General features: G+C 43.1%; 1 protein-coding gene across 2 annotated transcripts in view; it reads right to left on the bottom strand.

The window, feature by feature from the left end:
• Nucleotides 1–300: 300 nt before the first annotated feature.
• HDAC8 (histone deacetylase 8) overlaps nt 301–25,976 on the bottom strand; it is a 244,890-nt gene continuing 219,214 nt past the window's right edge. The window contains exons 10-11 of one of the 2 annotated variants that reach the window (XM_079911615.1): nt 24,126–24,231; nt 301–581 (exon numbers count right to left, since the gene is read on the bottom strand). In XM_079911615.1, the coding sequence (XP_079767741.1) occupies nt 559–581; nt 24,126–24,231 (129 nt within the window). In that variant the 3' untranslated portion in view covers nt 301–558. Of the gene's footprint in view, nt 582–24,015; nt 24,232–25,976 lie in introns of those variants that run through there. The other variant, XM_079911616.1, reaches the window with a different exon arrangement.

The raw sequence follows: 25,976 nt of genomic DNA on the forward strand, positions 1-25,976 counted from the left end.
AGAGAGGTAGGTTTTCAAAGATTTTATTAAAAAACAAAATAGATCCGCAATCCTGAAAACAACACGGGTGGGTTTCTCCCCACCTCCCAGTCTGCTGACCAGCCCCCCTCCCCCACCCCCCGAGGCTCCACCTGGATGGTCCTGAGGCCCAAACCCTGCCTGTCAGCTCCCCCCGCCCCACAAACTGGCAATCAAATCTCCATGATTTCCTCCAGCTTCTGATCTGTCTCCTTTAAGAAAATAAAAATACCCCCTCCCCAACTTGCTTAAAAATAATTTTCAAAGATTAAAAACGGCATCTGTGTGTTTTTAAAAAATAAACACTTTAAGTGTTGGAAATCTTTGTCTTCCCCTAGGTCTAGTTGAGGCCTCTGGGGTGCCTGCCTGCCTCACCCCAGGAGGCCAGCTGCCACTTGGTGCCCCTTGGAAATTTTCAGGAAGTAAAATTCCTCCAAATTTCCCCTGCAGTCACAAATTCCACACACTGCTCCCATAAACACGCTGTCTTCATTACAGGCACTGCTCCTCAGCTCTGGAAACCTGATCTCTTTTTGTCAACTAGACCACATGCTTCAGATTCCCTACAAACAGGAGAGAAAACAAAAATCAAATTCAGGTAACATATGTGAATTATACCTCAATAAAGCTGCTAAGAAAAGGCACTTTCATTTTGGAGCTAGTTCTTTTGCTGCCCTTGGGAACCCTGAGACCCCCAACATATGAACAAGCTCAGGCTAGACTGCTGGATGGTGAGAGATATCTGGCCCAGTTATGCCAGCAACCACCAGCCACCCACCAGACATGTGAGTGAGGCCTTTGACAGCTGGCTGACTGCAGTGCTGGGTGAACCCAGCCAAAACCAGCAGAAGAACCACTCAGCTGAACCCAGCCCTGATTGTTTTAAGCCACACACACACACACACACACACACACACACACACACACACACACACACACACACACACACATTCCAGCAACACTTTTCAGAGTTCGCATCTCACTAACTGTATCAGATCTTCCCCTGCCCCCAACCTTTCTTCCCCCCCACCCCCACCCCCCACCCCCCACCCCCCACCCCCGCTTAGCAAGGCACAACCCTCCTAGCATTTTCTCTCATGAGTACCTGTGAAATACGAATTGGGGATTTCCCCCAGCCCTCAGGTCTAAGAATCTTGGAAAAGCAATCACTTGAAATCCTACAGGACTGGGCTCTAGGAAGGAAAAGTTTGCTCCCTTGGTCCCTCCACAGTCTTCTCCTTGTCCCACTTCCCCAAGCAGAAATACTGGGCTCCAAACCCTACTGACCACTTCTCCTCTAAAACAGGAAGGATGTTCTATGAGGGCAGGGACATGGGCTGCCTTACTCTTGGTTGATCTCCAAAGTCTAGCACAGTGTCTCACACATAGTAGGTGCTCAATAAATGGCTGAATAAATGGCTGAATGGAACAAAGGAAGGAAAGAAAAACAAATCAGCACCCACATGCCTATCTGGTTTAATTTTTTTTTTTTTTTTTTTTGCGCGGTACGCGGGCCTCTCACGGCTGCGGCCTCTCCCGTTGCAGAGCACAGGCTCCAGACGCGCAGACTCAGCGGCCATGGCTCACGGGCCCAGCCGCTCCACGGCATGTGGGATCTTCCTGGACCGGGGCACGAACCCGTGTCCCCTGCATCGGCAGGCGGACTCTCAACCACTGCACCACCAGGGAAGCCCTATCTGATTTAATTTTTAATTTTAAATTGACATACAGTGAAATTGACTGTTTCTGGTATGTGCAGTTCTGTGATTTTTAACACACGTAAAGATTCATGAAACAGACTGGTCCCATTACCCACCAAAATCCCCTGCAGTCACATCCTCCCCTCCCCCTCTTACCACCTGGCAACCACTGACCTATTCTCCATCACTATAAGTGTTGTCTTTTCCAGAATGTCATATAAATGGAATCAAATAGTATGTGACCTTTTAAGACTGGCTTCTTTCAAGCAGCATAATGCCTTTGAGTTTCATGCAAATTTTTAGGTTCATGCAAATTTTTCAGTGTATCAGTAGTTCATTCCTTTTTTGGTACCCTTCACCAAGTTTCTCCAAGTGGAAACATCTTACATAATTATTATTTAATATAAAAACCAGGAAATTGACACCGGTATAATTCACAGACCATATTTAGGTTTCACCAGTTTTATATGCACTCGTGTGTGTGTGTGTGTGTGTGTGTGTGTATGAGTGTTTGTGTGTAAGAGTATATTCTATGAAATTTTATCACATGTATAGGTTCGTGTAACCCCCACCACAAGAAGATACAGAAATATTCCATCACCACAAAGATCTCAACGCTACCTTGTTAACTCCCCTCCACCCCCTATTTGTAAGCCTGACAACCATTAATCTGGTCCCGAGGTCTATAATTTTGTCATTTCAAGAATGTTATCTAAATGGAATCATACAGTATATAATCCATTTTGAGATTTTTTTTTCTCTCACTCAGCACACTGCCCTTAAAGATCTATCCAGGTTATTGGGTGCATTAAGTTCCTTCTTTTTTGTTGCTGAGTATTGTTCCATGGTATGGACATGGCACAGTTTGTTTAACCACTCACCCACTGAAGGACATCTGGGCTGTTTCCAGTTTTTGGCTATTACACAAAAAGCTGCTATGAACATTCACGTACAAGTTTTTGTGTAAACACAGTTTTCATTTCTCTGGGATAAATGTCCAAGAGTGCAATTGCTGGGTCCTATGGTAGTTGCATGTTTAATTTTATAACGAACTGACAAACTGTTTTCCAGAGTGGCCATACCATTTTGCATTCCCACCAGCAATGTATGAAAGATCTAGTTTCTCAGCATTCTTGTCAGCATTTAGTGGTGTCACTAGGTTTTATTTTAGCCATTCTGATAGGTGTGTAAGGATCTCTTATTGTGGTCTCAATTTGCATTTTCTTAATGGTCAATAATGTTGAATGTCCTTTCATGCACTTATTTGCTGTCTGTATATCCTCTTCATGTTGTTTGTTAATTGAATTTTTTTTACAGTTGAGTTTGGAGAGTTCTTTATATATTCTAGATAAAAATCTGCTGTTGCACATATGATTTGCAAATATTCTATCTCAGTATATAACTTGTCTTTTCATCCTTTTTTTTTTTTTTTTTTTGGCTGCAAACCATGTGGTTTGCAGGATCTTAGTTCCCTGACCAGGGACTGAACCTGGGCCCTCGGCAGTGAAAGCACAGAGTCCTAACCACTGGACCACCAGGGAATTCCCTGTCTTTTCATTCTTCTAACTCTTGCAAAGCAAAAGTTAATTTTTTGGATCATGGTTTGGGTGTTTTCAACCTTTCAGCTCACAATCTCTGGATAATCTTTGATTCTTCATCTCTTAGTTCAAGCTCCCTTCACATCTTATGAGTTGCCAAGCCTAACCTCAAGATGTCTCCCAAATATGTCCTCTCCTTTCTGTTCCCCTGTCTCCACCTTATTACCAGTTCTCATCACTCAGGTCACTGCAACAGCCTCTTAACTGGTGCTCGCACCTCTGGAGCTGTCCCCTGCACAATTCTAGCTGTGACCACGTGCCTCCTCTGCTCCGAAATAACTTTAGCAGCTCCCGACCACCTATGAATGAAGTTTAACACCTTAGCTTACATGTGCCCCATCCATACTTTCCCATCTCCATGTGGGCCTGTATATCTTGTACATCAGAGATAGGGTGACGATATAATTTATTGTTGAAACCAAGATACTTGAGAATGAAATGAGGTGCCGTGGGTGTAAAGCAGAGCTGTCCCAGAGATCACAAACTGGGAGCCCGTGACCACATCTTGCTTCCAAAATTGTTTTGTTTAGCTCCACATATTGACGTGCCACATGATATTCTTTAAAAATTTAAAGTAGTTGTCTACAATGAGGTATCACCTCACACCGGTCAGAATGGCCATCATCAAAAAATCTACAAACAATAAATGCTGGAGAGGGTGTGGAGAAAAGGGAACCCTCTTGCACTGTTGGTGGGAATGTAAATTGGTACAGCCACTATGGAGAACAGTATGGAGGTTCCTTAAAAAACGACAAAATAGAACTACCATACGACCCAGCAATCCCACTTCTGGGCATATACCCTGAGAAAACCGTAATTCAAAAAGAGACATGTACAACAATGTTCATTGCAGCACTATTTACAATAGCCAGAACATGGAAGCAACCTAAGTGTCCATCAACAGATGAATGGATAAAGAAGATGTGGCACATATATACAATGGAATATTACTCAGCCATAAAAAGAAACGAAATTGAGTTATTTGTAGTGAGGTGGGTGGACCTAGAGTCTGTCATACAGAGTGAAGTAAGTCAGAAAGAGAAAGACAAATACCGTTTGCTAACACATATATATGGAATTTAAGAAAAAAAATGTCATGAAGGACCTAGGGGTAAGACAGGAATAAAGACACACACCTACTAGAGAACAGACTTGAGGATATGGGGAGGGGGAAGGGTGAGCTGTGACAAAGCGAGAGAGAGGCATGGACATATATACACTACCAAACGTAAGGTAGATAGCTAGTGGGAAGCAGCTACATAGCACAGGGAGATCAGATCGGTGCTTTGTGACCGCCTGGAGGGATGGGATAGGGAGGGTGGGAGGAAGGAAGACGCAAGAGGGAAGAGATATGGGGATATATGTATATGTATAACTGATTCACTTTGTTATAAAGCAGAAACTAACACACCATTGTAAAGCAATTATACCCCAGTAAAGATGTTAAAAAAAAAAAAAAAGAAGAAGGAGCACTGAATTGGGACCCAGGAGGCTTGGGTTCTATTGATTCATTGACTGACTCATTTATTCATCCACTTATTCAATCAACACTTATGGAGTGTCTATTCTTTGCCAGTACTAGCTGCTGGTGAGCACTCTAGTCTTTTGTTGTTGTTGCTATTTTTTTCTTAAATTTATTTATTTATTTTGGCTGCACCGGGTCTTAGTTGCAGCATGCGGGATCTTTTAGTTGTGGCATGCGGGATCTTTTAGTTGCAGAATGTGGACTCTTAGTTGCATAATGCGAACTCTTAGTTGCAGCATGCGAACTCTTTAGTTGTGGCATGCCTGTGGGATCTAGTTCCCCGACCAGGGATCCAACCTGGGCCCCCTGCATTGGGAGCCCGCAGTCTTACCCACTGGACCACCAGGGAAGTCCCTGTTGCTAATTAATAGGCTTTATTTTTGCTAATTAATAGACTTTATTTTTGGAGCAGTTTTAGGTTTACAGAAAAACTGAGCAGAAAGTACAGAGAGCTCTCATACCCCCCTGTCCCCCTCCTCCCCTCAGAGGCAATTTCCCCTATTATTAACATCTTTCATTAGAATGTACATTTGTTACAGTTGAATGAATGTTTATACATTATTATTAAGTACAGTCCATAGTTTACATTAGGGTTCACTCTTGGTGTTATACAGGTCTATGAGTTTTGAAAAGTGTATAATGTTACATATCCACCATTACACTATCATATGGAATAGTTTCACTGCCCTAAAAATCCTGTTCTTCACCTATTCATCCCTCCCTCCCTTTCCCCAAAGTCTTGGCAGCCACTGATCTTTTTACTGTCTCTATAGTTTTGCCTTTTCCAGAATGTCATATGGTTAAAATCATACAGCATGTAGCCTTTTCAGACTGGCTTCCTTCACTTAGCAATACACATTTAACGTTCTTCTACATCTTGTTACTTAATAGCTCATTTCTTTTTAGCAGTGAAAAATATTCCATTGTCTGGATGTACCATAGTTTGTTTATCCATTCACCTGCTGTAGGACATCTTGGTTGCTTCCAAGTTTTGGCAATTATGAATAAAGCTGCTATAAACATTCATGTGCAGGTTTTTGTGTGGACATGAGTTTTCATCTTATTTGAATAAATAGCAAGGAGCATAATTGCTGGACTGTATGTTAAAACTATGTTTAGTTTTGGAAGAAACTGCCAAACTGTCTTCCAAAGTGGCCGTACCATTTTGCATTCCCAACAGCAGTGAATGAGAGTTCCTGTTGCTCCAACATCCTTGTCAACATTTGGTGGTGTCAGTGTTTTGATTTTAGCTCTTCATAGGTATGTAGTGGAACTCATTGTTTTAATTTGCAATTCCTTAGTGAATGATAGTGAGCATATTTTCATACACTTAATTGCAACCTGTACAGCTTCTTTGGTGAGGTGTGTGTTAAGATCACTGGCCCATTTTTTTGATTGGGTTGTTTTCTTATTGTTGAGTTTTAAGAGTTCTTTGTATATTTTGGCTAACAGTCCTTTACTGGATATGTGTTTTGCAAGAATTTCTCCCAATCTGAGGCTTGTCTTTTTATTCTTGTAATCTTTTGTCTTTTTAATGTACAGTGGCATTGTCCAATAGAACTTTCTGGGATGATGGAAATGTTCTATATCTATGCTGCCCAATATGGTAGCCACTAGTTACCTGTGGCTACTGAGCACTTGAAATGTGGTTAGTGCAAGTGAGAAACTGAATTTTAAATTTAATTTTAATAACTTAAATGTAAATGGCCACACGTTGCCAGTGGTGACCATATTGGACAGTACAGATATAGAACAGTTCCCTTTTGCTTTTTATTTTCTTCATGACATTGACTGGGGTCATTCTTATTTGCTCTTTCATTTACAACCTCCCTATCGATCCATTAGCAAGTCCTGTCAATTCTACCTCCACAATATTTTCCAAATCCACCCACTTCCCTTCAACCTTCACTGCTATAACTTTACTCCAAGCCACTGTCACCCCTTGCATGGACAACTCTAATAGCCTCAACATTGGTCTCCTTGCTTTCATCCTTGTCGCCTACACCTTTTTCTCTATGTAGCAGCCTGAGTATTTCGTTAAAACTCAGGTCAAACCACGTTACTCCTTTGCTCAAAACCCTCTATGGCTTCCAATCACACCTGGAATAAAATCCAAACTACTTAGCCACCAAGCTCTGCAGGGCCTGACCCCGTCTCTGGTCTCCTGTCTGCCACCACCTTCTTTGCTCACTCTGTCCTGGCCACACGGGGCTTCTTTATGTTGCTGGAACACACGAATCATTTTTCCCTCTTCGGGCTCCCCCTTCTTGTCACGTGTTATTCCTTCCACCTGGCATGCTCTGTTCCTGGATATTGTCATTCCTGACTCTTCTCATCACTCAGGTCTCAATCCAAAAGTCACCTCTGAGGGGCCTGATGACTACCCAGTCTAAGTGGCCACCCCCAGTCACTCATTTTCTGTCACATCATCCTGCTCTATTTTCTTCAATATCCTTAGCACACTGAACATATCCTGCGTGCTTATTTGCTAACTTGTCTGTCTCCCCTCACAATCTCCATGCGGGCAGGGACGTGTCTGTCTTGCTTATCACTACTGTTAGCCCCCTCAACAGCGCTCAGGAATTGATCAATCAATATTCACTGAAGGAATGAACATCTCTAGAGCTACAGGGCAGCTGATAAAGCACTATCCCATTTAGGCCACAGAGGCTTAAAGCTTGGCCATTGCTCTTAAAGCCCTTAGAAACATGGTTGAGGTAAGCTGACATATGCTTACAAAAAGAGCCTCAATGCCACCAGGCTAAGTGGCAAATAAGTTCTGAAGATTGTCAGCATCACAGCAGTTTGGAGGAATGTTGGGGGCGACCCCAGAACCCTTGGAGGCTGAGTGGCACCATAGAGGAACAGAGATGTGAATTTAGGACTGCTGAAAAGTGTTCCAACTTTCATTATAGGAGTACCCCTTTCAGGAATGTTGTCATATTGACTTAACATCTGTATTCATAGTAACTCTTTTTCTTTATATCAACTTACTTTAAACATTTTAATACTTATTTTGGCCTCATTTATCCTAAGTAATGATAACAATAATGATAACAACAATAAGGTTGTGCTTAGATTTTAAAACATACATTAAAATAAATATGACTATTAAATGAAAAATGTCTTTGTGTCACCTCAAATTGTCTCTCACGCAGAGGTACATGAGGCACATTTTGGGAAAAATTATAAAAGGGATCACTTTTGGACAGCTGGTGCTTGGGCTGCTTTGCTGCCATGAGCCTTTAGTATCTGCAAATCTTGGATGTGGCACCCCCTCCCCATGTCTACAGTGGGCTAGGCCCTATGCTGGGTGCTGGGGCCACAGAGGAGAACAAGACACAGTTCTTGCCCTCAAGGAGCGCTCAGTCTAGCAAGGAAGGCATATATGGAGACAAACACATCATAGTCCATAGCAACAAGCCCATATAATACCAGTCTGTACAGAGTGCTGAGGGCATACAAAGAGAGGGCATGGAAGGCTTCACGGAGAAGGTGGCATCTTGAAGGGCAAAGGGAGAGAGAATGTTCCAGGCAGCAGGAACAGAGCAGGATGTATAAAGGCACCTGCAAAGTTTTTGTGGCCAGAGCACAGGATGAGGGTCAGGGACAGGGGTGGGAGGTGTGCTATGAAGCTGCAGAGATGGTCAGAGGCCAGATTATCAAGAGCCTAGAAGACCATGGTCTTACCCTAGAGGCCATGGGGAGCCTCTGAACAATTTTAAGATGGGGAGGAGGCCCATCTAGTGTGATCTAAGGCTAGAGCAAGTTCCCCAGCTGCTGCCCCATCACACCGGGCTTCGGGGTCTCACTCTTCACCTGGGAACAATGGCAGAACAAAGGATTTCTATGAAGCCTTGGGCATGTGCTGAAACGGATCGCTGACTTTAGTTTTTAGCTCTAAATTGTCAACTATATTGTTTTTCTTGGAATATAGATCCCCCCTGTTATCAGAAAGCCTTTCAATGACAATTAAGTATAACCACTAATTACCACTTTCCTGCCTCTGGCCTGAATTAGAACCTGAGGCTGTGAATTAATCCCCCAGGCTTCTGGCATTTATAGGATATCAGCACTTAAAGGATGTTACCCTGATGTTTCGGGCGCTCTGGTCTTAACTTGCAAGGGACTACTGCAGTCTCAAACGGAATCGAAGCGATTTCTAAAATAGCCTATGATTCATTTTTTCTCCCCTCCTGTGCCTAAATCTGCTGGCTCCATGTGGAGGGATAGGCACAAGTGACTGGAGAGGTGACATCACAGGAGTGTGCTGCATGCCTGCCAGCCAGCCAGCTCGTGGAGCTCAGCCTCGAGCAGTCTATCTGCCGGTCTGGGCGATGCCTCCTAGCCGCTTTGGAGTCACAGCTCCGGGTTCTTTGGTCCATGAGCTTTCTCCACATTTCTTTTTCAGACAAAAATTCTGGGCCGGGAAATCCAGGGTAATGGGAATAGCAGCAGTAGGAAGAATAATACAGCCTTACATCTGTATAATGATTTAGAGTTGTGAAAGCCATTTGCTCCATTTTCCTCCACCCAAACACCAGTGGGAAATGGAAGCTGGGATTTTAGGCCTGCACTGGAGACAAACTCTCGCTCTCTTACACGAAAGAGCGAAGTGCTAACATTCCCTGTTCCCCTCAAAGTACATCCTGATTGGGCCTTGGATGCCACAGAAGGTCATAGAGATTCCTTTCAGCTTCTAGGTGCTTCCTGGAAGAGAAATTCTCCAGGACAAATTTGCCTGGCAGGCACAATCTATGAACCATGCCATCCTGATGTAGCTAGCAAGTAGTGCCAGTCCCAGCACTGCCAACTTGTTCTGCACACCCTGGCTTACAGTCCCTATGGTCCCGAAGACCTTTACTGGAGCCAAAGGCATAGCCTCTAACTGTGGAGCCCCGAAGGTAGGGTGTGTCATGAACATCTGGAAGTGCCAACAGCTGCCACGGTAGCTCAAGGTCCCGTGAAAGGAAAAAACACCACTGTATCAGCCATCATTGTGGATCCTGCAGTGAAGCGCCACTGAGCCCACCCGTGAACAGCCGAGGAGTGGGGTGGAGGGATTCCTTCCTTGGAGGAGCCATAAAAATAGTTCTGCAGTGGTTTCACGTTGGCTCTGTGATATTCAAGCACCTGGTCTCAGCATAGCTTGGTGTCCCCAATGCTCTATCGCTACTGCCAGCATAAGAAGTCTCCCAGCCTGGCTTCCTTCCCCTGCTCCTCCCTAGCATTGTGGCTGCCAGGCTGGACACCAAAGGGGTGGCATACTCTTGCTTGGCCTTCTTGGTTAAATTTCCGTGTCACTTGTGTGTGTGTGTGTGTGTGTGTGTGTGTGTGTGTGTGGTGATGGTGGTGGTGGTGCGCCCGGAGTGGGGGTGGAACATGATGATAGAAGCAATGACCCACAGATGCTTAGCAGTATTGTGAGAGTGGCAGGTGCTGTGGCTGCTGTAGCTGCCACTACCACCACCACTACGTGAATTCAGAATGACCCAGTGCAAGACCATAGGTGCCGGTTAGTGCCATGAAAATGTCATCTTGGTAAATCAAGATGCTGTACTCATGCAATTCTGTCTGTTGGAAACCTTGGCGGGGTATAAAAGTGATCCTTTGGAAAGTTGAGTCGGTAAACCTATATGTGGAAAGTGACGGCAGAGCAGAACATCATCACCTCCAAAGCGGAGAGGCCTCCCAGAACTTGTTTTCCAGCTCATGGGGGATATGTGCACCTATGAAAATAAAGGATCACCGCCTCAGCCTGTTTTAGAGATGTGAATAAAAATCTTGGCTGGGGACCACCTCCTCTCTGGTTGACTGATTTTCCAATTGATTTGTATTTATTAGCTAATGAAATTAAAGTTGTAAAAATGATAACAGAAACATAATAAATCTCTCCCACAACTGGCTGTTTCTATGTCACTATGGTGCATTCCTCACTTTGATTACTTCAAAGTCTATTATTTTGTTCTCAATTATTCTGTTTTTCTGGCACTGGAGAAAATCAATTTGTTTTATTTTCTCTTATTCATGCACTCAATTATGCTCTTTGGGCACATTTAATCACTTTGATGTTTTCATTTTATGGCCCGTCTCTAGGCACTTCAGCTGCATTGCTGCCAACGGGCAAGCAGGACTAATTTGCATGTCACAATAGACTTGAAATTCTAACTCAATTTAGAAATCTTTATGAAATCTCCCTCCAAAATATGCTTGGAGCTTCAAAGAGGGAGAAGGATGTGGGTAAACCAGGAGCCTATAAAGATGCTTTCCTTTCTCAAACACTGAGATCTCTTTGGTGACCTGACTGTAGCTTGGGGATGTCCCTGTCCAGGTACAGCAGAGCAGTCCATGGGTTGGGATGTCTGCAGAGTTTCCTCTGGAATTCTGTGGTGAGAATCTTGCAAAGGCTGTCCCTTGGCAGCAAGGCCAGGGAGGTTGGGCCTGCTTACTCTGGCATACACTGCCCCTCAGCACTGCTGGATTTGGCGGCAGTGCTAAAGACAGCACCTGAATCTCAGTTGGTTAAAGTGCCTCTGGGTAGATGGAGACAATTGTCAACAGTTAGTCATTCCAGAACCCTGAGTGGTTTACCTTATTTTCCCTAATAAGTTCCAACACCCCTTTTGCCCCTTGATTATTTTAGAGCTAAAGGCTGGAGAGGACTAAAGTGATATAATTGCTTTAGGCATGAACTTTGGACAAACAGGAAAAAAAAGCTTAATTAAACACATTAGAGGCCTCCAAATATTCTTCAAAAGTTTTTGGTTTGTTGCATACAACAACCATCAGCTCTACCTGGCAGAAAGAAAATTCTGTATTTCTTCTTCTGAACTTTGGGTATGATCTTCAGTTTCCCATGTGGAATCCCAGCTCCCTCCCTTACTTGCTGTGTGACCCTGTACAAGCTAATCAACCTCCCTAAGTTCTTTCCTATGTTAAATGGGGCTAATAATTTTATCCACTTCAGGGATAGGTTTGTTTCCTAAACTTCAGTACTGTTAAGAATTTCACCATGTTCACATATCACTTATGTGGAAACCTCTCTTACACTGTTAAAAAAAAAAACTTAAATTCATCCTAAGCAAGGTGTGTGTGAAATCAAAGTGTTTGATGTGGCAGTTATATTGATATTTCTTTTTTTTTTTTTTTTTTGCGGTACGCGGGCCTCTCACTGTTGTGGCCTCTCCCGTTGCGGAGCACAGGCTCCGGACGCGCAGGCTCAGCGGACATGGCTCACGGGCCCAGCCGCTCCGTGGCATGTGGGATCTTCCTGGACCGGGGCACGAACCCGCGTCCCCTGCATCGGCAGGCGGACTCTCAACCACTGCGCCACCAGGGAAGCCCCAATATTTCTTTTTAATACACATTAAAACATACATACATGAAATACACCAAATTCATTCCTGCTTAAGAAGCTTTGATCCTGCTCTCCCCTTCATCTAGAATGTTCTTCATCCCAATTTTTGCAAAACTCCTCCCCTTACTGCATTAAACTCTATCCCCAAATGTCACCTCCTCAGGGAGGCCTTTACTGGCTATCCTATCTAAAATAGCACTCTTTCCAAATTTATCAGTAACCAACCACTAACTATTTATTTATTTGCTCACTGTCTATCTCCCCCATTAGAATGTAAGCTCCGTGATGGGCAAGGCCTTCACCTGTCCTCTTTACATCTCTATCATGTAGAACAGTGCCTAGCACATATTAATACCAATTACATGTTTGCTGAATGAATGAAACATAAAAATTAAAAATCAGCCTAGTGGTAACCAGGCTTCCCTTCCACCCCATGAGGGTGGTGTCAGAAAAGGAAGAGTGAAAAACCATGGCTTTCATCCCTGCTCAATGGCAAGGAGGCCCACCCACCACTGTGTCAGTGGAGGCCACATGGGGAGCAGTAACAAGGTGCCACTGCCATCCCTGGCCAGGGTGGTACCTTGAGGTCGAGTGAGGAGCCTGAATTTCCACCCCTGCCCAGTAGTAATGAAGTGCCCCTCCTCCCCCCAGACTGTCAATGACAGCTGAGTGGGGAACCTAGACTTTTACCCCCACCTGGCGGTAATGGGGTGGTGCTTCCCTTCCCTGCCAGCATGGTGTCAGAGGAAGCCTGCTGAAACAAGATTTAAATAAGGTGCAGGATTTCATAAAAATATCTAAAGTGTTCAGGATATAATAGAAAATCACTCATACCAACAACCGAAAACTCTTAACTTGAATGACAAAAAGGCAAACAAGAGAGGCCAACATAGAATGACAGCAATGTTGGAAATATCCGACAAGTAGTTTAAAGCAGGCATCATAAAAATACTTCAACAGGCAATTATAAACATGTTTGAAACAAATGAAAAAAAATGTCTCAGCAAGGAAATAGAAGTAAAGAAAAACTAAATGGAGATTTTAGAACTGAAAAATTCAATAAGTGAAATAAAAAAAACTCAACAGATGGGCTCAACAGCAGAACAGAGAGGGCAGAGGAAGAATCAGTAAACTGGAATATATAGAACAATAGAAATTACCTAATTTGAACAAAAGACAAAAAATAGTAAAAAAAAATGAGCAGAACCTCAGGGATCACATGGGACTATGATAAAAGGTCTAACAGTCATGTCACCAAGGTCCCAGAGGAAGAGGAGAAAGAAGGTGGGACTGCAAGAGTATTTGAAGAAATAATGGCTAAAGATTTCCCAAATTTGGCAAAAGATAGAACCCTGCAGATTAAAGAAGCTGACTGAATTCCAAACTGCCTAAAGTCAAAGATCCAAACCAAGATCTATCATAATCAAATCCCTGAAAACTAAAGTAAAAGAGAAAATCTGGAAAGCTGAAAAACAAAAACAAAGGCTTACCTATAAGGGAAACATAATTCAAATGACAGTGGTTTTCTCATCAAAAACCATGGAGACCAGAAGGAGGTGGTTCAGCATTTTTCAGGTGCTGAAAGAAAATAAATGTCAACCCAGAATTCTACATCCAGTGAAAATGTCCTTCAGGAATGAAGGGGAAATGAAAATATTCTCAGAGGAAGGCAAACTAAGAGAATTTGTTGCTACTAGACCCACCCTAAATGACTAGCTAAAGGAAGTTTTTGACATGGAAAGGAAATGATGAAAGAAGAAATACTGGGACTTCCCAGGTGGTGCAGTGGTTAAGAAGCTGCCTGCCAATGCAGGGGACACGGGTTCGATCCCTGCTCCGAGAAGATCTCACATGCTGCGGAGCAACTAAACGCATGCACCGCAACTACTGAGCCTGTGCTCTAGAGCCTGCGAGCCACAACTACTGAGCCTGTGAGCCACAACTACTGAAGCCCACGAGCCTAGAGCCCATGCTCTGCAACAAGAGAAGCCACCGCAATGAGAAGCCCACACACCGCAACGAAGAGTAGCCCCCACTTGCCACAACTAGAGAAAGCCCGCGTGCAGCAACAAAGACCCAATGCAGCCAAAAATAAATAAATACATACATAAAATTAAGAAAAAAAAGAAATCTTGAAGGAAGAAAGAAGGAACTATGCGAAGGGTAAAAATATGGGTAAATATCATAGATTTTTCTTCTCCTCTTGAGTTTTCTAAATTATGTTTGACGATTGAAGGAAAAATTAGGACATTCTCTGATGTAGTTCTGAATATATATAGAGGAAATATCACTAGATTATATAATAACACAATTAGATTACAAATGGGGGAGGGGAAAGGGACTTAAAAGTAGGTAAGGTTTCTACACTTCACTCAAACTGGTAAAATGGCAATACCAGTAGACTGTGATATGCTACGTATGTATAATATATACCCAGAGCAACCACTCAAAAGCCTATACAAACATATACAGTCAAAATTACTGCAGATAAATCAAAATGGAATTTGAACAAAGGTATAAGTTGCCAACAGTAAAGGTAAAGAAAACAGAGAAACAAAGAATAGAGGGAACAAAGAGAAAACACAAAATAAAATGGCAGATTTAATCCCTAATATCAAAATTGCATTGAATATAAATGATCTAAATACACCAATTAAAAGACAAAGATTGGCAGAGTGGCTAAAAAAATGATCCAATTACATGCTGTCTACAAGAAACTCACTTCAAATATAAGTAGGTTGAGAGTAAAAGGATAGAATAATATATGCCATGAAACATTAGTAAAAAAAGGAGGAGTGGCTATATTGATATTAGATAAAGTAGACCTCAGAACAACAAAAAAATTACCATGGACAAAGAAGGACATTACCTAATGGTAAAAGGGTCAATCTACCAGGAAGATACAGCAATCCTAAATGTGCATGCACCAAACAACAGAGCATTAGAGTACCTGAAGCAAAACCTGATACAGCTATAAGGAAAAACAGATAGATCCACAATTAGAATTAGAGAATTCAACATCACTCTCTTAGAAATTGATAATAGAACAACTAGACAGAAAATTAGCAAGGATATAGAATAACTCAACAATACTACCAACCAACAGGATCTAAGTGACATTGATCAAATAATCCACCAAACAACAGCAGAATATATTACATTCTTTTCAAGCACTCACAGAACACATGCCAAGATAGACCATACACTGAGTCATAAAACAAGCCTCAACAAATTGAAAATATTTGAAATTATACAGAACATGTTTTCTGACCACAGTGGTATCAAAGTAGAAATAAAAAAAAAACCTCCTGAAAAAAAACCTTCAGGTCCAGATGGTCTCATTGGAGAATTCTACTAAAGATGAGAATTAACATCAATTCTATACTCTCTCTTGCAGAAAACAGAAGAGGAGGTAACACTTCTGAACTCATTTTTATAGGGCTAGTATTGCCCTGATACTGAAAGCAAATGATGGTGTCACAAAAAGGAAAACTACAGACTAATATCCCTTATGAATATAGATGTAAAGTCCTCAACAAAATATTAGCAAATAGAATCCTTAGCAGTGAATTCTTAGAATTAGCAAACAGTTCCTAGAATTAGCAAATATATGTATATATATGTATGTGTATATATATATATATATATGTGTATATATATATATATATATATATATATTTTTTTTTTTTTTACACCATGAACAAGTGGGGTTTATCCCAGGTATACAAAGCTGGTTCAGTATTTGAAAATCAATCAATGTAACCTACCATATTAAAAGGCTAAAAAGAAAAATTACATATATACTGGTATTAGCATCAACTGATGCAAAAACAGCATTAAATAAAATTCAGCATCCATTTATGACATAAATTCTCAGAAAACTAGGAACATAGCGGGGTACTGCCTCAACTTTTAAGGAAAATCTACAAAACCTATAGCTAACATCATGCTTAATGGTAAAAGACAATGTTTTCCCTCTAAGTTCTGGAACAAGGCAAGGATGTCTGTCCTCACTGCTCTTATTCAACATAACACTGGAAGTCTAATCCAGTGTAATAAGGCAAGAAAAGGAAACAAAAAGCATATAGATCAGACAGGAAGAAATAAAACTGTCTCTATTTGCAGATGGTGATCTATGTAGAGAATCTTAAGGAGTCTACAAGAAAACAGCCAGAAATACTAAATGAGTTCAGGAAGGTCACAAGATACAAGAACAATATACAAAAATTGTATTTCTATATACTAGCAATGAACACATGGAAACCAAAATGAAAAACATAATAAACAATAAAAGAAAAACTTAGGTATAAAACCTGTTAAGGATGTGTATGCTGGAAATGACAAAATGCTAATGAAGGAAATCAAAGAAGATCTAAATAAATGGAGAGACATACCATGTTCATGGATTGGAATTCTCTCTAAATTGATATATAGGTAAACACAATTCCTAACAAAATCACATCAAGTTTTTTTTTTTTAAAGATATAGACAAGGTTATTCTAAAGGTTATATGGAAAGGCAAAGAAACTAGTATAGCTAAAACAAGTTTGAAAAAGAAAGGGGAATCACTCTACCTGATTTATTATATAGCTACTACAGTAATCAAGACAGGAATAGGTACATAGATCAATGGCGCAGAAGAGAAAACCCAGAAAAAAGACTGAGACAGTTGCCTTGGAGTGAATGACAGTTTTGGAAAGGGAGGTGGTCCTAGGGAGCTATCTGGATTTTCAGCCCTTCTACTAGATTGAAGAGGCTTTATATCATGACATGCTTTTCAAGACAAATGGAAGCACCCTAGAATTACTAGAGGTACCTAAGAAAGGAATCAGTACCTCAAACATGTAAAATAGTCCATCTCCAGTCCCTTATTTTTCCAGCTATGTGCAGGTACAGTGACCAGATTTTGTAAACCAAAAACTGGGACATAAGGTCTGATAAAAGATTATTGTCTTAAAAAGCTCCAACATGTATTTCTTTTTTTCTGACTATAAAAGCAATACACGTTCATGCTAGAAATTTTGAAAAATACAGAAAAAGAATACAGAACAAGTAAAATATTACCCATAATTTCAATCTTACCATCAAAGATAACTACTGTTAGCACTTTTGGTGTATTTCCTTCTAGTGTTTTTCTATGCATATCCACACACTCACTCACACACACATTATGTATATTTACAAAATTGAGACTATATGGTATTAAATCATTTCATATCTTTTTTCACTTAAGATTGTTACCATGAGCATTATTCTCTTGTCATCAAATTATCTTTAAAACTTTATTTTTAATTGGCTGCAACAAATTCTTCCATGTAGTTATACTGATATTGTATCATACCTCAAACTCAATGTATTGAAAGAGAACACATCAAGTATATGTTTCTGTAAAACTATCCCCCAGCCTCAATGGCTCCCCATCCCAGTTGGTATCCAGGTTGGAAACCTCAGAGTCATCTTTACTCCTTCCTTTCTCCTTGATCCCCTATAAATGACATACCTCTAAGTGCTGTTGATACTCTCTTCTTAACAGCTCTCAGCCATTCGGGAGGAATAGGATAGGGAGTAGCCTACCACCACTGTTCTGGTCCAGGTCTTTGCAGGCTCACCCTTGGAATACCACCATGATCCATCCAAACATCACTGCATCATGGCATGTCCTAATTCCAGAACCTAGAATGGCTCCCAATTTATTGTATCTGATATGGACAATTCAGCCTGAAATTCAAGGAAACCTGCCAACTGCCCCGGGCTCCCACCTATCCAAGTTTCCGTTGCATATGAGCACTTCCCTATTCTATCTATTCAAAACATCCCAGCCTTCTGAAAGCACTCTCCTTCTCTTCTCACTTCTCTTCTTCTTCTACCTTGCACCAGCCCTTATTATGTCCTGATCTGTCTAAGGGGGTTAGTTTTGTCTCCTCACCTAGACTTCTCAGCTGTTTTTTAGAAGCAGGGTTCATGTCTTAAACTTCTCTTATATCTCCCATGACACCAAGCACACGGGAAGTTCCAAAAAATATTCATTGATTGATTTAGCTGGGCTTTAAAGTGGAGACACAATGATACTTCTTAAAATTGACCTCATTCAGAACCTCACTTTGGGAGACATTGCAAGGTGGGAAGGGTTTACTAGGGGCGACTGGAAAGAGTGGACAGGGATGATGAGTAGACTTGACTGAGCAATAGTGCCAAGAAGAGGAGGGGCACCAGGCCTAGATTCAAATCCTGATGTCACCACTTACTTGTTACGTGACTGTGGGCATGTTACATTAGCTCTGCGGGCACCAGTTTCCTACCTCATGAGGTAATAGTGAGGATGAAATGTAAAGAATCCAGCATGGTGACCCACAGTAGGCTTTCAATAATGGGAGTTCCCACCTCCTGGATTTAGGTAGGTATTTCAAGTCTTCAAAAGTAACCTGCCAAGGGTTTTCATCCTTTGTTAAAAGCCGCCGTCAAAGTTACTAGAACTTTGGGGAGCAGCCTTCATTTTAATTTTAGAATTTCTAAAATTTTCAGCATGATATATTTACAACTTTTTTGCTTAACAATGACAGTAACAACAACAATAACCAACCTTTCCAATTCTTACACACTTTAGTGAAGCAAGCGAGGCTCCTGGAAGAGACCACAGGGGGCTGAAGAGGGCTGAAGAAAGGATAGGGGATGGCAAAGGGAGATAAGGGATGGACATCACAGAGATCCTCACCTGAAGTCATGCAAATTGGCTCAGAGTAGCCTCCACAATCCTGCTCCAAAGTCCTTCCAAGAAGCCCTAAAGCAAATGGTCAGTCTGTCTTGGGACCAACCCTGACTTTCAATTTACCCTCATGGCTTCTCAGGAAGCAAGAGAAGGTGTGGAAGTAAGCCGAGTTTCCATGGTGTAGAGTCCCACAGGGCAGGAGCACTGCTTCAAGCTGGGGGCTCCAGCAGGCCTTGGACATGCCCAGACCTGATGCCCCAATTGCTAGTCCCTAGAAGAATGTCAATCCCAGACTTCAGGCTGCTAGAGGAGGTGCTGCTTACATTCAGCACAGTGGTTCTCCAAAGAATATTACCGGTAGATGTGCAAAGGGTCTCAGCTTGGGGCTGTGGAACTGTAAATACACTGGGCCTGGTGACCACAGCACACTTCAGGCAGCAGGAGTCACGTGGTCTGGCTTCTTCCACCTTCTGTCCTTCTCTTTTACTTCTCTACTCATCTCAAAATGGAGTGGAAGTTTCAATTACAGTATGGTGGGGTGAGAGGGGCATGGCTAAAAGACCTAGGTCAGGGACCAGAATTTCAAATGTTGTCCATGGCTGATTTCCTCCCATTTCCAGAGAGACATCAGATTTCAGGTGCTTTGGATCAGCCACAAGGAAGGAGCTGGGTGTGTAGTACAAGGTGGGAGGGGTTTACCAGGGGTGATTGGGAAAAGCAGATGATGAGTAGCCTTGATAGGGCAACACTGCAAAGAGAGGAGGGGCACTGGAAAGGCCAAACAGCCTGACTCCAAAGTCTCAATTCAGACAGACCCGGGTTCAAATGTCTGCTCCAACACCTATTAGCACAGTGTGTGGCATAGAGTAGGTGCTTAGTAATTCCTTGCTGAATGACTGAATAAAGGTGACCTTGGCCAAGTCATTTATCCTCTCTGAGACTCTCTGAATTCCTCATCTGTAAGATAAATAGTAGCTATTACTCTTATTATTTCTCCTGTGGTGTCTCTCCCCACACCCATATCAGTTTGCTGGCCCATCTCCCCAACCCAGCACCACAGAGGCTGCCATACTAAGCCTCCTTCATTAAGGGTCAGAAAGGGCAGATGGGCACAAGGCCTGCTCTTTCCTCTTGTGTCCTCCCCCCACCTCCTCCTCTCCTCCTGCTTCTTTCCTCCTGGTCCCATTTGTTTACTTTTCTAACTTAGGCAAACTTGGGGTAGAATCTGGGAACACAGAGCCAAGCGTAGAAACCTCCAGTTACAACTGCAACACATACTCACATATATACAACTCACCTTCCCCTCCCCCTCCCCCACCAGGTCGGGCCTGGGCTGCAACATGAAGCTTTTGGCCCCCTAGGGACTTTTACTTGATTCAAATGTCATCAGTACCAGGGATTAGAAAACCTCTACCCCTGTTTCCCCATGCAGAGCTAGGCAGGCTCAGGGAGCTAGCTGCCTCTGGGGATTGATCACATCAGCACTGTTCCAACTCTGGAAGGTTCACTGTGAGCCAACTCCTCTGGAGTACGTCAACCAGAGAGGAAAGACAAACAAGTCTGAGCACATGAAGATGGTGTGAGGGTGATTTTACAGTAGTGGTCATGAGCTAGGCTGAGCGATCCACTCTGTAACCCACACTTCCTTGTGAACAGTGACACATATCTTCAAGATTCATTGGCACGAGAAGAACGATTTGTGGGAGCAACACATAGCTTTTCTCTGTATAAAGCTAACAGCTTGAATGGACTCTCCATAGTTTTATTTTTGTCATTTTTCTCTCTTAGAAAGTCTAATGGGCAGTAAAGATGGAATAAGGTGAGGTCCAAATCTGCCTGTGCCTCCAGTCATCCTGTGGCATATGGAATGCATCTCTATACGATGAACCTCCTCAGGTTTCATCTCCAATAGGTTAAAAATCCCACCTTTTGTGCTTCTAAGGGATGTGAGAAAGAGAGAAAGCCCAAGCTCAAAGGTTAAACAAATTCAACCAGATATGCTGGTGAACCTCCTTCCCATAGAGTGGAGCTTAATCCATCCACTCCCTCATTGCCATCCACCTCCCCCAAATAATCCTTGCCTCTGCCCCACTACCTTTGTGTTTAATGGGGGGTGGGAATGAGTGGGGGGAGGGAGGCACTGAGAGAAATGGCCAGCCTCACAGAGGTTTTATATGCAAGAACAAATGATAGTCTTGTAGGCAGGTTCAGGAAAATCTTTCAGAATGCAGAAAATTCAGCAGCCTTTCCACACTGACCATTGTCATGGCAACACACTATCTGATGGCAGCATGCGTCACCAGGCTGGAGGGGCACGGTCTCAGTATAGCAGGTTAGCCTGGCCATTTTTAGCAACATTTGGACTTCTTTCTAGCCTCATTTCTTCTAGGTTCAACTGAATTTCTTTTCGCTTCTGGACTTATGTGCTCTGCTCATTTGCATGGCTAGAACACAAGACTTTATCAATATGAAAGGGATGGTTAAATGGAAAAATCTGAAGATTCCTAGTATTCTATAGCCCTTCCACTTGCTGTCCTGGCTCCCCACCCACTCTCAGCCATCTAGTTTCTTTTCTTCTCCTCATCAATTCTTTCCTATACACAGCATTACCTCCCCCGTGCCCCCCCAACTGTGACTCATCTACCAACCCCTGCACTCTCATCATCTTCTTTTTATTGTTTTTCTATTTTCTCATTTTAATGTACAGCATCCTAGAATCTTAGGATTGGAAGGAACATTGACAATAACCTAGTATAATCACCCTCCTCCAAATGCAGGAGGCTGTCTACGATATGACAGTCAAGTGACTGTCTTGTCTCTGTTTGTATGTCTCCAGCAATAGAGACCTCATTCCTTTCTGGGCAGTCTGTTCCACTTTGGACAGCTCTAATCGTTAGAAAATTCTTCTTCCTCTTGAATGAAAATCTGCCTTTTAATAATATCTACACATGGATCCTAGATCTGTGCCCTGTGACCACATAGACTCTGTCTATGCCCTCTGCTCTGTGACAGCCTCTCAGAGATATAGAACCACATCCCCTTGGGTCTTCTTTTCTCCAAAAGCCCAGCTCCTCCAACAAGATCTCTTGGAGCCTGGGCTCCAGTCCTCTCCCCATCCTAACTGACCTCCTGGAGCATATGCTTCTATTTGTCTCCAGTTCTTTTAAAGTGAGGTCGATACTGCATTAGCATCTCTGGAGGCCACCTTGCCCTGGTGACTCACACTGACGAAACTCCCTAACTCTCTTGCAGACAAAATGCTGCAAAGCCATGTTTCCCATCTTGTGTGTGTCCAGTTGCTTTTGAGGACCCAATTCCTAGTCCATATATTTCCTCCCAGTTTAATTTCATGGCGTTGCAGCCAGAATATTGCTTTAACCTATTAGGATCTTTTAAAAAATCTTGACTTCCATGTAACTTACATATCCTCTAAGACTTTCTATTATTATTATTACTATTTTTTAACCAACCCTCAAACTAATCCTTTATTTCAAGTCTTTTCAAAATTTATTCTTCTTTTGGGTTTCTTAACCTTTCCTAGTTCTCTTCCCTTTGAATTACCTTCCTTACGTCTTCTCTCGCTTGTCATTTCCATTTCCTCAATAGCAAGATGCCACCAGTCTCTGGAGATAAGTGCTTGGGTATGTGCGCAGGAAAGCATGAGGGCATACAGATATCTGCACATACCTAGGTTTGAGCAAGTAGCTGCAGAGCCTTGTTTAGTTTCTCTGTTTCTATTGCTTTGTCTGTGCTCTACCAGGATTTAGAGACTGGATGAGGGGAAAATGGCAAGGTAGAAGGAAAAGGGGTAAGAGAAGTTGGTCCAGGATCTGAGAAGGGCAGTAGGAAACTAGGGTGGGAGCACGAGTGTTAATCGGGGCTGCAGTGCAGTGAGAAGGGCTGAAGAAGGGCCAGGAAAAGAAGGATTTTAAAGGCCTTAAAAAGGTTGGAGGAGGGAGGAGGATTTGGTTAGGAAGTGAGGACTTCTGAGGCTGGTAGCCATTGAGAGGCCAGAGGGAGGTGGCTTGAAACTACAGGGTCAGGGAAAGGCTGAGGGATGTGGGACACCTGAGAGGGGCAAAAAGCATTGCTATGAGCACAACCTTATGAGTCTATGACTCTTGAGCTTAGAAACTTTTCTCTGGTCAAAGGAGCCTGGGACGTGGAGTCCCTGCGTATGGACTCAGCTGTTGTCACAGACTTGGCTGCACTAGAGGACGGGGCCTTAACATCACCATCGGCAAAGACGCCCAGGATACAACGTGTTCCCTCAGACTAACTGTGACACAGAATAGGCCTCCCTTTCATGCTAGATTCTATTCCAATGAGGGAGTCAAAGTTAGGAGAACTGGTGCTGTCTTGGTTGTTAGATGAATAAACATGGGAATTTCACTCTCCAGGATAGGCAATGTGATACCTTTGGCCTCTTAACTTCGCAAATAATTAGGATCCAAAAAAATATGCACACGTACACACATTCAATTAAACAGGAATGTGGGTGCCAAAATGACTTTTAAAAAATGGTAGATGAAGTGAGTTGAGTTGAGAAGCAGCAGCTGGGGTTGGGAGGGGGGGGTCTACCAATAGTGTCCCCAAACAGCTAGTGGACAGTGTGATCAAGAGGGTGATAACCCGATGACTGCCATTTTCCCTCTGTCCAGAGGCCAGAATAATTGGAGGCCAGCCTCAGGGAAGGGAAGAGTAGGGCAGCAGCCACATCTCCAGTGCTCTAAGTGAGACTGGGGAACCCACTCCCAGGCCTTCAGAATCACTGACTACTCACTGTGGGCTCACAGTCACTCGAGGCTCTAGTGAACCAAGGAAACGCATTGGAACAGAATGTCTGTGAGCACCCTTCACCCCTACCCCCAACCCCAAGTCTGAATTGACTTGATTTTCCCTCATCTTAGAGAGGATTTTACTGTTGCCCTTTTCAAAGGGAGAGTTCCAGGGCACACTTTAGAACTGGCTTTCCACTGGAGGTGCCTAAAGTTGAACCTTTTGTTCCCCTGAAGGTGACATTAGCTGGCCAAATGACAATCCCAACCAGAGTGACCAGTGCGGAATTCCAACAAGCTCTCAGGCCAAGAAGAGGTTTCCCTTCCAAGTCGGTGCAAAGATTAGCCACCAAATGACAAATGGTATTGGGGGAAGCCCCCACTGATGGGTCACCACAAGCTGGGTGGAATGAGGAGGGCAGGACTCGAGGGGTGGTGCTCACCTTTGATGTAGTTGAGGATTTGCTGGACTCGGTGGGGCTCATTGCGGTCTGGCCGGCAGCTTGGCGTGATTTCCAGCACATAATCAGGACCATATGCTGTGAAAAACTGTAAGGAAAAGTGAAAGGCCAAAAAACAAACTAAACCACAGAAAACCTCCAAACCAAACCACATACAAACAGAACAATCAAGAGAAATCCACCGCTACTGACAAGGTAAGGGAGGCCCAGGTGGGCAGGGCAGGAGGATGCAGCAGGAAACCGTTCCCCATTTTCAAACCTCCCATGACAGTCCACTGTGAAATTCTTTGGCTTGGTGTTCAAGGTCCTCTCTGCTCATGTCTCAACTTTTCTCTCTAGCCTCTCTATCCCCCTGCTCTCTAGCCACACTTGTCTGCTCCGGGCTCTCCCAAATGAGACTGGGCTTCGTTCCCCCACCCCCTGCCTCCCCCCGAGGATCTTTGCCATTGCTCTTTCCTGGGGTCTGCAAAGGCCCTCCCCCAACCCCTGCTGCCTGTGAAAAACCTCCCCATCCTTCTAGGCACAGCTCAAATGTCGCCTCCTTCACAAAGCTGTCCCTCATTCTCCACCAACCCCCAGAGTGTTCTGTTGGTACATCTCTTATGGCCCTTGTTCAACAAATCGACAGTGCTTGCCGGCATGTCACGTACAGGTCACTGTGCCTGCTGCTGCGGGGGCTGTGAAGATGGGCAAACCCTCCTCTGGGGTCCTCTGGGTGTTCCCAAGCACGTTCTGCAGTGTGTAGAGATGTTTCAACGGCGACCTGATCTCCCTGCACTGGATTATCAACTCCTTGAAGGCAGGCAGCACCTGTGCTTTAGTCACCTCCTTAGTCCTCACAGACCAAGGCAGCTGCCTGTTAGTTTTGGTTGTCTTGAATTCCCTGACCCGGGAATGTCAAATGAGCCTGGTTTCTCTAGTTTTTCTTTCTCCGTAGTAGAGTTTATTTGTTTTTAAATTCAGGGAATCAAAATAAAGGTCTTTGGATTCTATTTCTAGTTCACTAGATGATTCCTTGTGACCTTTGGTAAGTCACAATATCTGATTCAGCTCCTCTATTAGGGCCCGCTTGGGGAAAAACACCCCATGACAAAGGGAATCATTCAATTGGGATAAGCCTTTGAATGGGAAATATGCAAAGCTACTATTTCTGTTTAGTTTTTAACAGAAATAGTATTTGTGCACACTCTCTGGAGAGAGAGCATATGGTCCTTAACATTATGTGCTTTCAATAGTGATATTGTTAGGTGGTAAGTAAGCCAGGGAAATTCAAATTCCATGGAAAAAAATGGTACAGAGGGCATGAGCAAAAGGGATCTTGCTGTGTGTCATGAATTTGATGTCATTCAAAGAGCCTCTAAGAAAATAATCCAGGGTGATTGCCATTGCCACCAAATTATCCTTATTAAGAGTCTGGATGTACATCTGGTACCATGGGAGAGGTTGTGGAACAATCTCTAGGGATTCTAACAGCATCTTTGTGGAATCTATGGGAGTAATTTGATGGGGAGATGGCTTTTGCACATCCATGACAGAAGACTCCACACATCTAATTAAAAGAAAAATGACCAAGACTGTGCCAATGCTTATAATGCTTTTTTTTTTTTTTGGACTGAACTAAAAAGGCAAGAGGGGTCTAGTTCCTTCCTGCTGGGGTTATTACTCTCTGATGCCTGAAGCCCCGAATTCTGTAGATTAGAGATCATCTTTACCACATCCATATATGGAATGGACAAGAGGGGTTACCTGGGGGACACATCCAGAAACTAACTCTCCCATTCTGATCAAAGAAACCTGAGAGGTTTGTATTTTTAGCCAAGGAGGGCCCCTCAG

This window comes from Stenella coeruleoalba, assembly GCF_951394435.1.
Source record: "Stenella coeruleoalba genome assembly, chromosome: X".
NCBI lineage: Eukaryota > Metazoa > Chordata > Mammalia > Artiodactyla > Delphinidae > Stenella > Stenella coeruleoalba.